At 35.5% G+C, this 12,644-nt stretch overlaps 1 protein-coding gene across 2 annotated transcripts; it reads right to left on the bottom strand.

Annotated features, from left to right (window-relative positions):
• Window positions 1–2,548: 2,548 nt before the first annotated feature.
• LOC121860986 (deoxyuridine 5'-triphosphate nucleotidohydrolase-like) lies at window positions 2,549–11,320 on the bottom strand. Of its 2 annotated transcripts, none has more exons than XM_042358413.1 (5): window positions 11,058–11,320; window positions 10,223–10,336; window positions 4,887–5,023; window positions 4,258–4,403; window positions 2,549–3,040 (listed from the first exon to the last, which is right to left on the bottom strand). In XM_042358413.1, the coding sequence occupies exons 1-5, from the start codon at window positions 11,075–11,077 to the stop codon at window positions 2,984–2,986; spliced, it is 474 nt and encodes a 157-aa protein (XP_042214347.1). In that variant the 5' UTR covers window positions 11,078–11,320; the 3' UTR covers window positions 2,549–2,983. The 2 variants fall into 2 exon arrangements, with proteins under 2 accessions (XP_042214347.1, XP_042214348.1); XM_042358414.1 differs by having other exon boundaries at window positions 10,223–10,309.
• Window positions 11,321–12,644: the final 1,324 nt, after the last annotated feature.

Below are 12,644 nucleotides of genomic sequence, written 5' to 3'. Positions count from 1 at the left end.
TTTTCTATGATAATCTACTTTGGAAAATATGTTAATATTTCCCAAAAAGTCGATAATCTACTCCCACAAAAAGTCGATAATCTACTTTACCGAAAAGTAGATAATCTACTTTTCAGGAAAGTAGATAACCAACTTTCCCGGAAAGTAGATATTTCCCATTCTCTATGATACAAATTTCCCGTTTTCTATGATAATCTACTTTGGAAAATGTTAATATTTCCCAAAAAGTCGATAATCTACTTCCACAAAAAGTCGTGTGGGGTTCAAGTTGTTTGGTTCACACTCAGGATGGGTTGGAGAAAGGAAACTCACAATGTGCTCTCTATATACATGTTGTATTGGATGTACAATGCAGCTTGGTGCTGGTTAGTGGCAGCATGGTTACAAGCGTGATGGAGAGAGAGCTGGTTGGTGAGGATGCTCAGAGAAGGACAGCTTGTGGGTCGCCATGCTCGCCGGCGGGAGCGAAGGCCGCCAGGCAGCGGCGGAGGAGGAGGTGTTGCTGGCTGCGGCTGTAGGTAGAAAGAGAGAGATCACCACGAGGTCAGGTCTTAAATAGCGGGGGTAGGAGTGGCTTAGTAGTTGACCCCTGCTCCGTGGTGTATGGCGGCGCTGGTTGACCTAGACCACGAGGCATACACTGGGGAATTGGTGGGGTCGGCTACTCAGCGACAAACAGCGTTTGTAGGGGAGAAATCCACTACAGTCGATAAGCTTTCCTGAAAAGTAGAGAATCTACTTTTCGGGAAAGTAGATTATCGACTTTTCGGGCAAGTGGATTATCTACTTTGGTGGAAAATACGGTAATATATCCACAAAAGTGGATAATCTACTTCCACGAAAAGTGGATAATCTACTTTCCCGAAAAGTAGATAATCTACTTTTCAGCAAAGTAGATAATCTACTTTTCAGGAAAGTAGATAATCTACTTTTCAGGAAAGTAGATAACCAACTTTCCCAGAATGTAGATATTTCCCATTCTCTGATACAAACTTCCCGTTTTCTGTGATAAGTAGATAACCAACTTTCCCAGAAAGTAGAAATATTTCACATTTTCTCTGATACAAATTTCCCGTTTTCTATGATAATCTACTTTGGAAAATGTTAATATTTCCCAAAAAGTCGATAATCTACTTTACCAAAAAGTAGATAATCTACTTTTCAGGAAAGAACCAATTTTCCCAGAAAGTAGAAATACTTCATTTTCTCTCATACAAACTTCCCGTTTTCTATGATAGTCTACTTCGGACCAATTTGGCCCCAGCAAACCTATTTTGCCCCAAACGGACCTATTTGGGCCAAACTGGACCTATTTAGACCAGACCAGACCTATTTGGCCCCAATTGGCCCAAACTTGACCTATTTGGCTTTAACCAGACCTATTTGGCCCAAACTGGACCTATTTGGCTTCAACTGGGCCTATTTTGCCCAAACTGGACCTATTTGGCCCAAACCGGACCTATATGGCCTCAACAGGACCTATTTGGCCCAAACTGGACCTATTTGGCGATACTCAGATTTTCAGCAAAATCAAGTTTTTGGCCAAAAACATAAGTCTTACACCTTAGTAATTTTTTGACCAAAATAGACTTTTCTCTCGGAATAGGAATTTAACCAATTAATTACTTCCAGAACACAAAAACACCAAAATCTCACCTGGGAAACCCATAGTTGGCTAGTAATTAGCATTGAAAAAGTCCTAAAAATACTCCAAGCCTCATTAAGGCCACTAATTAACCCCCAATCGAAATGAGGATAGATTTGCAATCAGCATGCTCAGGAGTACGTATACTGAGAATTTCAGCAAAATTACTCGCCACTTCTGGGTTTTCAAGGTCATTTCTTAGTGCTTGTGTATCATTCTGGATGTACTTAAGTAGTTAGGCACATTTCGTCCAAAAAATAGATTTTGTTCAAAATCTCAGTATAGGTACTCCTGCACATGCCTCTTAAGGATGTCAACCAAAATTTAATTTTTAGAAAATTTTATAAAAAAAAAATATATGAGGACCCTGTATTTGTATTAACATACTGTAGATAAAGTTAATGGTATGAGGCTCTAGGTACATCTCTTCTCGTCGGGGAACTGGCTGTAGTACCTGTCCTGTCAGTGTGTGTGTAGGCATTTTGTTTTAGGTACAATTCCCCTAAAAACTGTATTGCCCCAGACAATATATTTGTTTTAAAACTATTACCCCGTGAAGGTTTTTTCTCTACTGCTCATTAACCTTATGGCGTCCCAATTTTTATACGTTATTAATTATAGCAATGCAGCAGATAACATCTTCAATCTTCACGTTATTTACATTTTAATTTCTATAAACAAAAACTTATGAGAAAACAATAACATCAGCACTATCCCCAGTAAGGACATTGAGTAATTGCAAAGAAACATCTAGACATGATTGGTTCGGTTATATGAATATTATTCCTTTCAGAATACTGCAAGTTGATATTAAATTATTTTTCTTGCTTTGCAAAGTTTTTTCTTTTACCTTTTCTTACTCTAAGTTTGATATATCTACAACATAAGGAAGAAAACATGGTACACTTTGAACACTTTATTGGCATAAAATGGGGGGAACCAAGGGCTCAGTCACATACGAGTTGTGACCTTCAAAAGATACACACAGCGTAAAATTTGTCTCGTGTCTGATAAGTAAGATGAAAATCAACCAATCCAGTCTTAAGATATCTATTACACGTGGATTATCTGGTAGCTGCGACTCTTGACTTTCAAATTCCAATCCAATGTTGAGTGAAATTTGTCAGTCATATCACTATCCAGTCTTGAGATATCCTAAACACAAGAAGTGGAAATGACAAATGGATGAACAAATGACTTAATACACTAATGCAAGAGATTACTACAGGTGTACTGTATATATATATCCACCTTACTCCATAACGGACGATACAATTACAAATTAGCATCACAAAAATTAAACTCATTGGGTTTCATAAAATTTTCTGGATGGATTTTCTACTTCATTCCAGTTGATCCAAAACCATCAGCACCTCGTTCTGTGTCCACGAGTTCCTGAAAAAGTGGACAATCATTAGTACCTTGGACCTATATGCTTGACGACCCCACTGCACCAACCCAAAGTCTAGGCCTTAGCTCTATAAAAACTATAATGACTATGTCCGAGACGGCTGTCATGTATTCACCTTCCTGTATTTTTTTTAACTGCAAATTTCTGTTATTTTTTTGTATAGTTCTTCTTATTTTACTATGGTGTACCAGAACACTGTACATTTCTTGGTTGCTTAGTAAGTAAACTTTTTCAACTCCCAGTCCCTAATATAACCTCTTATTTTGTACTGAATTACATGTATTTCTATATCTTAATATTGTTTTTTTCACAAATACTCTCAATACCCTATCATGAAATAACCAAAGGGTATTGTACTAAGTTTGAATGAAATCCATTTTTTGTTTGAGTTTCCACGTTCACAAGGTACTGTACCTAAAACAAAATGCCTACACACACTGACAGGAGGACAGGTACTATAGCCAGTCCCCCCATGAGAAGAGATATACCTAGAGCCTCATACCATTAACTTTATCTACAGTATGTTAATACAAATACAGGGTCCTCATTATACATCAGGGATGCATTCCAGAGAAAACTGACTTGTAATGAAACATTTCATAATGAGAAATTTTCCCCCATAAGAATTAATGCAATTAGAGTACAGTATATGTGTTCCAACATCTACTATACAGTAATACTCCTTGAAATCTGTAAATCTGGTTACAATGGGGTCATTATAATATACTGTACTGTATACGACAAGAGATGCATGAGAGAAATAGAGCATTGGCACACTGCTTGGAGGGAGGCCAATGACAATGTTCTGCTGATCACCTTTGTAAACAAGCAACGGGAGTTTAACACAACACAAAGAATTGATATCTCGGTAACTCTTATGGTTTCATATGTAATAATGGCATGTGTGCAACTTCCTCAGAGTTAAAGAGTGCATGTGTATTATGGTGATCCACCACTATCAATTTATTGGCCATTTAATGTGACCAGTACAGTATGTTCATTGTTACTGTTAAGACCTTTAAGGCTGGTTATGGTCACGTCTGATCTGTGGATTGAGACCAAGACCACAGTGGTGAGAGGTAAGTGTGCTACCACTGTCCCACCAAAATTTACATTTATTTTTATTTATTTTACTTTTATTTATTTTTTAATTAAAATATTGGGCTGAAGACACAGAAAAAGAAGATAAACTGACACAAACCTCAACTTCCTCGATATCTGGATACAAGATTTTTTCACATACGAGCTGAGCTACTCGGTCACCCTTCTTTACTTCAAAATCAGTCTTGGCATGGTTGAAGAGAACAACGCCAACATTTCCCCGGTAGTCTCGGTCAATAACACCGGCTGAAAGGGTAGCCTCAAATAAACACAACATTCCTTCACGTGTATCTAACTTCAAGAGTTTTTAACGTAAACGATGACAATGAGAACACAAGAAGTGAGATAAGAAACATACCCAACCTCTTGAGACATGTAAGACACTGGCCATGACAGAGTTCAACCAAGCCAATAATTTCCAGAAACTGGTTAAGATCACCAAGTTTTTAATTTCATATCAACTCTATAGATCTCTAACATGAAGCTACATTATCATTTGAGAGAGAAGAAAAAAAAAAAGGAAAGAAAAGGCAGCATAATGAAATTATTAAAATTTTACAAGATGAAAAAATTGCCATTCGTTTACTAAATGGAAATTAAAAGTACATACATACAGTGCTGTACAGGTATACTTGACTTTCCTATAGTAAACACAAGCAAGGTAAATTTTGTAATATTTAGTTTCAAAATTAACTTAATATATGAATTAAACCCAAAATAGACATTAACCTCCAACATCAATGTGATTCTTCCAGGAAAGACCAGATCGTGGTGCCACCCTGCCATAACAATCTTCTGGTAACTCTACCTGTATGTCCGTCTTGATAAGAGCTTTGCCCTGGCCTGGAATTATTATATCATACGCACTGAAAAAGGGAAATAAATTGTCACTCTTTAAATATTCATTCCCGTCCTTGTAGTTAAAGTTAAAATAACTAAATTAACATTCAAATCATTCCACCAAAATCAGAGCAGGCTGTCTTATGAAAAATAACAGTGTGGTACACACAGATGATGCAAAAAGCCAAGAATTAAATCATTACACAAGCAAAAGGAAAAAACAGCCTACATTACAGTCAGGGCTGTGGAGTCGGAGTCGGAGTCGAGGAGTCGGAGGAAATTTCGGCTTGTGGAGTCGGAGTCGGAGTCGGTAAAATTGTCCAGACTCCGACTCCAACTGAAGCTATTCTGTTCCTAAGAACAAATATATGAACTCAGGCATATTCATTGCAGTGATTCCACTGATCCCACTAATTTTCTTAAATTATTAAAAGAATTTATTTCCATTTTATAAGCATTATTATGAATTTATTGTAGCAGGCACAGTATAGCACTATAATTTTGGACGATAGTCTCTTCTTTACCATTTGAAATTTTGAATTATATCAAATTTTGTTTCGTTGAAAACTGCACAGAGGCTCTCAGCTACAAAACAATTAGCTACAACCTGTTTTTGGTGAGATTAAGGCAAATTTAATTTAATAACTTAATCATGTAAGGTTTATCCATTTTCCTTAATAAGGTATTCATTTCTTTAATGTACATAAATATATAACTTTACTTTAAAAGGAATTGTAGGATCATCATTTAGATCCACATCAGATTATGAGCTTAAACAAAATTCATATGCTGAGATCGAACTTTTAGATATACATGTAAATGGTGTTTTCTAGTTAATATCTTGAATTCTTAATAAATTTATTTTTCTTTTGATTGAAACTTTGAAAGTCAAGCCTATCATCTTTTTGTAGTTCTTAAATATCGTCCAGATCATTAATAAAGCTGTAGCAGTATAGCCACGGTGTTTTACTTTTTACCTATGCAGGTTACAACATACAAATTACAATTAGGATGGTAGAAATAGTTGTTACAAATAGGCCAAGGAGTCGGAGTCGGAAGCATAAAAATTTGAGGAGTCGGAGTCGAAGGTTTTGTCTTCGACTCCACAGCCCTGGTACCTATACTGAAATTTTGAACAAAATCCATTTTTTGGCCGAAAATGACAAAAATTGTAAGTCTAAAGCCTTAAAGGATTTTTGGCCAAAAATACGTTTTCTCTCTGAACTAAAATTTAATGTGCCTAACTATTTAAGTACATCCAGAATAATACACAAGCACCAAGAAATGACCTCGAAAACCCATAAGTGGCGAGTAATTAGCATTGCAAAAGTAATTAAAATATTCTAAAAATCATTTGAACATTTTCTAAAAGCCATTTGAACAAGTTATAATCAAGATATCAAATTTTGGTTAACAGATCCTTAAGCAGCACATTCAGGAGTACCTATACTGAAATTTTGAACAAAATCCATTTTTTGGCCGAAATGGCAAAAATTGTAAGTTTAAAGCCTTAAAGGATTTTTGGCCAAAAATACTTTTTCTCTCTGAACTAAAATTTAATGTGCCTAACTATTTAAGTACATCCAGAATAATACACAAGCACCAAGAAATGACCTCGAAAACCCATAAGTGGCGAGTAATTAGCATTGCAAAAGTAATTAAAATATTCTAAAAATCATTTGAACATTTTCTAAAAGCCATTTGAACAAGTTATAATCAAGATATCAAATTTTGGTTAACAGATCCTTAAGCAGCACATTCAGGAGTACCTATACTGAAATTTTGAACAAAATCCATTTTTTGGCCGAAAATGACAAAAATTGTAAGTCTAAAGCCTTAAAGGATTTTTGGCCAAAAATACTTTTTCTCTCTGAACTAAAATTTAATGTGCCTAACTATTTAAGTACATCCAGAATAATACACAAGCACCAAGAAATGACCTCGAAAACCCATAAGTGGCGAGTAATTAGCATTGCAAAAGTAATTAAAATATTCTAAAAATCATTTGAACATTTTCTAAAAGCCATTTGAACAAGTTATAATCAAGATATCAAATTTTGGTTAACAGATCCTTAAGCAGCACATTCAGGAGTACCTATACTGAAATTTTGAACAAAATCCATTTTTTGGCCGAAAATGACAAAAATTGTAAGTCTTATGCCTTAAAGGATTTTTGGCCAAAAAATACTTTTTCTCTGTGAACTAAAATTTAATGTGCCTAACTATTTAAGTACATCCAGAATAATACACAAGCACCAAGAAATGACCTCGAAAAACCATAAGTGGCGAGTAATTAGCATTGCAAAAGTAATTAAAATATTCTAAAAATCATTTGAACATTTTCTAAAAGCCATTTGAACAAGTTATAATCAAGATATCAAATTTTGGTTAACAGATCCTTAAGCAGCACATTCAGGAGTACCTATACTGAAATTTTGAACAAAATCCATTTTTTGGCCGAAATGACAAAAATTGTAAGTCTAAAGCCTTAAAGGATTTTTGGCCAAAAATACTTTTTCTCTCTGAACTAAAATTTAATGTGCCTAACTATTTAAGTACATCCAGAATAATACACAAGCACCAAGAAATGACCTCGAAAACCCATAAATTACAATTAGGATGGTAGAAATAGTTGTTACAAATAGGCCAAGGAATCGGAGTCGGAGTCGGAAGCATAAAAATTTGAGGAGTCGGAGTCGAAGGTTTTGTCTTCGACTCCACAGCCCTGATTACAGTACATATCAATAATCATGACAGCAAAGGTCTATGGCAATAATTTTCTTCAATTGGTTACAAATGTATATCATATTAAATTTAACTGAAATTTTACAATAACCTTTTCTGAGGGTATGAAACTAGATAATTTTAAACATGGGTAAATAACTATCAAATAATAATTTCATAAAGCAAACTTGATAGCTTAGAGATAAAACTCTGACAACCAACAGAAACAACATTGTGTTGTACAGTATACTGGTCACAGACTAAAGAGTAACTGTACTTTTGTAACCATAGAAATCTAATGGTTTACCAGCCAATAAACACTAAGCATAAATCATTTAGCAAAAATAGTAAAGATTGTCTTATAAGGCTCCCAGGAAGTACACCACTGCCTCTGTGAACTCCAGCAAATTACAACTTAACATTGTTAAAATATGGCATGTCTGATATATTAACCGGAAAGGACTAAAGTTGACAATACTCAACTATCTGTTTCTACTAAATACTGTACTGTACAGACTAAGATCAGTGATGGTTTGTTGTAGTTCACAGGAGTAAATGATGTTCAGGGGCAGTAGTACACCTGTCATAAGAGTACTACAAGTAAAGGTTAGTCTCACTCACTCAACCAAACAAATGTAACATTGGTAAAATTATACAAGATATTTACCAACTTTATAAAATTTAATGATTAAATCAGATGAAACTAGTTTCGCTTAAGCTGGTCATATCTCAGAAACAGTTACAAGTGTGAGTACAGCTGCGAACTTGTAGCAATGGTTTTAAACTAGACAAATTTAAATTTAGGTGCGACATAAGTAAATACTGGTTTGGAAATAGAGTAGTGAATGAGTGGAACAAGTTACCGAACTTCGTCATTAACTCGAACACGCTGGGTAGCTTCATATATAGATTGGACGGATATATGAGCGATAAGGGTTGGGTATAAACGGGGCTGCCTAAAATGGGCCAATAGGCCCGCTGCAGTTTCCTCGATTCTTATGTTGAGTGACTTTACTGGGCCTCAGATTAGCAGGAGTGAACCACAGCATTGATAACGACCCAGTTCGAGCAATATTTACAGGTATTCAGTTCATACCTGCTAAAATCGTAGTTTAGTGAGTGTTTCTTTTCATACACCAAAGCACTGATAGCATAGAGATGAACTACAGGTACTTGCAGTTCCCTATATGCTGTACTGTATATTCAAAGTCATCTTTTCTGCACTCTACCATTGAATATGTAATTATGTTTGGTAATATTTAAGGCCAGTAGCCCAGGTTGTCCAGTCACCCAACAAATAATATTTATACAGCAAAAGAAAACTTCTTTGAAAAGTAAAGTAAATCAGGTGGAGAAATAGCACACACATGAAGACTTTTCCCAGAATGTTCTAATAACAATTCAGATTACTAAATAGTAACCAAGAACCAAATCACATATACAATACTGTACAGTATTTGGTTTAAGAGATTAATTATAGCTCAGAAGGGGCTTTCGGCATAATAATAAGTAACCCAAATGTTTTATAAAATGGCTGAATACCTGTTGCATTATAGTGACCAGGGCACCACTGAGAAGTAAGGCAAAGACAATCCACATCACCTGAGGGTTAACTTTCATTCTATACACTTCTGTCACAAGTGAATAATAATGAACCTAATAGAACCTGACCTAACCAACCAAATAAACATACCTAACCTTACCTAACTTCCTGTCCAGGGGGGGGCTAACCCTCAGCCTTATTAAAGAGAAAGTACATATTTTGATATCTGGTACCAATGAAAGCAACTTTGTTGAAGCTTCATGGTGTAATTTTACGTTTTTCTGTGAACGAGAGAGTACGCTCGGATAGAGTTGGTCGGTTGTAAACAAATTGAGAAGGTGACAGGCGCTCCCATATATGATGACAAGAAATAAAAGCCATACAATATCATCGTTATTTGACAGCTACGAGGTAAGTGTCATAAAAGAAGTCAAAGAATTATTAAAGCTATAGACTGCAAATACCCAAATCCCTAAATGAGATGGTTGTACAGAATTATAATAATACCGCTTATTTCACCTAAAATTAACCACCATAAGACTAACTAAACCTCCTCTACAGTAGGTAGCATTAGGATGCTTAATTATGTGACATAGGCTGTAGGGGCTAATCTTCAGGTGATACAATTACCCTGAATAGCTCACTAGGTGACTGGTAAGTCATTAAGTCACAATTTTTGCTAGGCTAGCTTAGGAAAGGTCTAGTGACTATTTTTTGGCCAAGACTCATCCACTTACCAATGAAGAAGGTGAGATTTTGACCCCTGTTGTGGAGGCGGTAGATCACTACTATGGGGCCCAGACCAGGAAGGAAATTATCAAAGCCAAAAACTAAAGCATTATATAAATATTAGTCAAAGCACTCATGTTAAAATAATGTACTACAATAGTGAATACAATAAACTTGTGAAATACAACTGAAGAAAATGGACATAAGATCAATGGTGGTTCACCCATACCTGCACAAGTCAAACCCGGCGGCCAGTTTTGAACCTTTACTGGGAGTTGTAGCGTTCCCTGACAGCTTCTTGAACCGTAGGACACATCTGACGGTGGAAGGCATGATGCTGATACTGTGGTGACAGAAGATGGAGGTGTTACAGCAGCAGTGAGGAGGACGGTAATACAACACACGCGGTTTCAACCCCAACAACAGCCTCTATTGTCTGTGTTTAAATGTGGCGGTAACGACGGGCGGGAACATGTGCGAACAGTACCTCACACTTTATTTAAAATCTGTGGTAACTAATGTTTTTGGAATAATTTACAATCAATATAAACGAAATTAATTTGTATATTAATTATTTGGACTAATTTACAACATATGAACAAGAGGCAAAAAAAAATTCGAATGAACTATTATTTACGTTAATGAACACAAAAACAATAATTATTGAGGAAGCTTAACCAACATGTAGTTATAGTTTAAAGAATTAGTTCCCCTAAAAACAGTATTGCCCCAGACGATTTATTTGTTTTAAAACTATTACCCCGTGAAGGTTTTTTTCTCTACTGCTCATTAACCTTATGGCGTCTCAATTTTTACACGTTATTAATTATAGCAATGCAGCAGATAACATCTTCAATCTTCACGTTATTTACATTTTAATTTCTATAAAAAAAAACTTATGAGAAAACAATAACATCAGCACTATCCCCAGTAAGGACATTGAGTAATTGCGTAATTGAAAAGAAACATCTAAACATGATTGGTTCAGTTATATGAATATTACTCCTTTCAGAATACTGCAAGTTGATAATAAATTATTTTAGTTAATACATCCAGTAACTCACCTTCTTTTAAGTGACATCATTCAGGAATACAGATGTGGGTCGATGTCCAAATGAATCGATTTATTTCCACTATTCATCGCATGACATTATTAATTTCTTGTGAGTTATTAGGAAAACATCTCCTTCATTTTCTCTTATATACCTCGGCACCGAAAACAACAGCAATTGATTAAAATATCTAATAAATGGTAACAACCCATCACTGTTATAGCCACTACTCCTGCAGATAATAGTCACTCCCCGTCAGGTGGTCTGTGATGCCACCTCCTCATAACGCCTGACACTCACAAACCGCAAGATTGGGATTTTACCGAGTTTTTTAATTGTAATTGGCTAAACCACATTAAAATTGGCAAAATCTTACTTTAATATATGACTCCTTCCTATTATTGTACCCCAAAGATAACACATTTTTTTATATTATGTCCATTGAATAATAAAATAAAGAAGTCATCCCATGTTAAAGTTAGGTTTCTTTTATGAGTGAGCTTAAAGGCAAGACTTAAATAACTTTGAATGAGATTAAATACAGGAATTAAATTACTTTGAATGAGTTTAATGGGGTGTTACCGTAGTATTAAAGAGACCAACCGAGTATCATATTAATTAAAAGGCTTAAAATAATAATAATATAGTCATTTGTGAGGGAAACGTCATAGATGAAAAATGTCTTAGAATTGTTTGAACTATTGATGGAAAAGATAAAATTCTCGAGATTCGGTTAGCGTAAATTAATAATAATAATAACTACATATAGAGTAATTATCACGTAGTTAATTCAGGATTGAGCTATATTAAAGAAACTAACCTTAGCTACAGAAATTTTAACAAAAAGTTCACAATAAAATTTTTACTAAATTTTGGAAAAATTAATTTCACGTTACAGATTATTAGCAACAAATTTATAAGCATAAATGGATTTCAGGATTATTAGGAACCCTAGTATATTGATATGGTAGGTTAGGTAGATATAGTTACATTAGAATAGGTTTGGTTAGGTTAGATCAGATTAGATTAGGTTTAGTTTGGCTGGGTAACATTAGGGTAAGTTAGGTATTATCACAATAAGTACAGCTAGATTTGGTTAGGTTAGGCTAGATTAATTTAGATTTGGATAAGTTAAGAGTTGTTAGGTTACCTTTACTTTACTTTTATCCTCTTCACCACTGATCGACTCGTTAGCCGCTTGGGCGATCGGTCACGTCTCTGATTACTTTTCCTTTTCTTTTATCCTCTTCACCAAGAGATCGGCTCGCTAGCGGCCCGGGCGATCGGTCACGTCTCTGTTACGCACTGTTGACAAGAACTGGGCATGCACCGGCTCCTGAATGTACCTCAACCCGCTCCAGTGTTGGTCAAGTCTTGTCTTGAAAGAGCTCACACTCAGTGCCGTCACAACATTTTCTGGTAGATTGTTCCAAGAGTTCACAACTCTCACTCCGAAAAAGTTTGCCCTCACAGTTTTCTGGACTTGCGGCTTCTTCACTCTTGAGCTGTGACCCCTTGTGGGGCGAGAGTATTAGGTTTCACTCCCACATCACAAGTGATGTGTTTCTATTCCATTACACTATATCTCTAATAGGCAAA

Source organism: Homarus americanus, unplaced genomic scaffold (genome assembly GCF_018991925.1).
Source record: "Homarus americanus isolate GMGI-L3 unplaced genomic scaffold, GMGI_Hamer_2.0 scaffold52806, whole genome shotgun sequence".
Taxonomy (NCBI): Eukaryota; Metazoa; Arthropoda; class Malacostraca; order Decapoda; family Nephropidae; genus Homarus; species Homarus americanus.
Note: the sequence above shows the minus strand (reverse complement) of the source record. Positions and strands in the feature narration are given on the sequence as shown.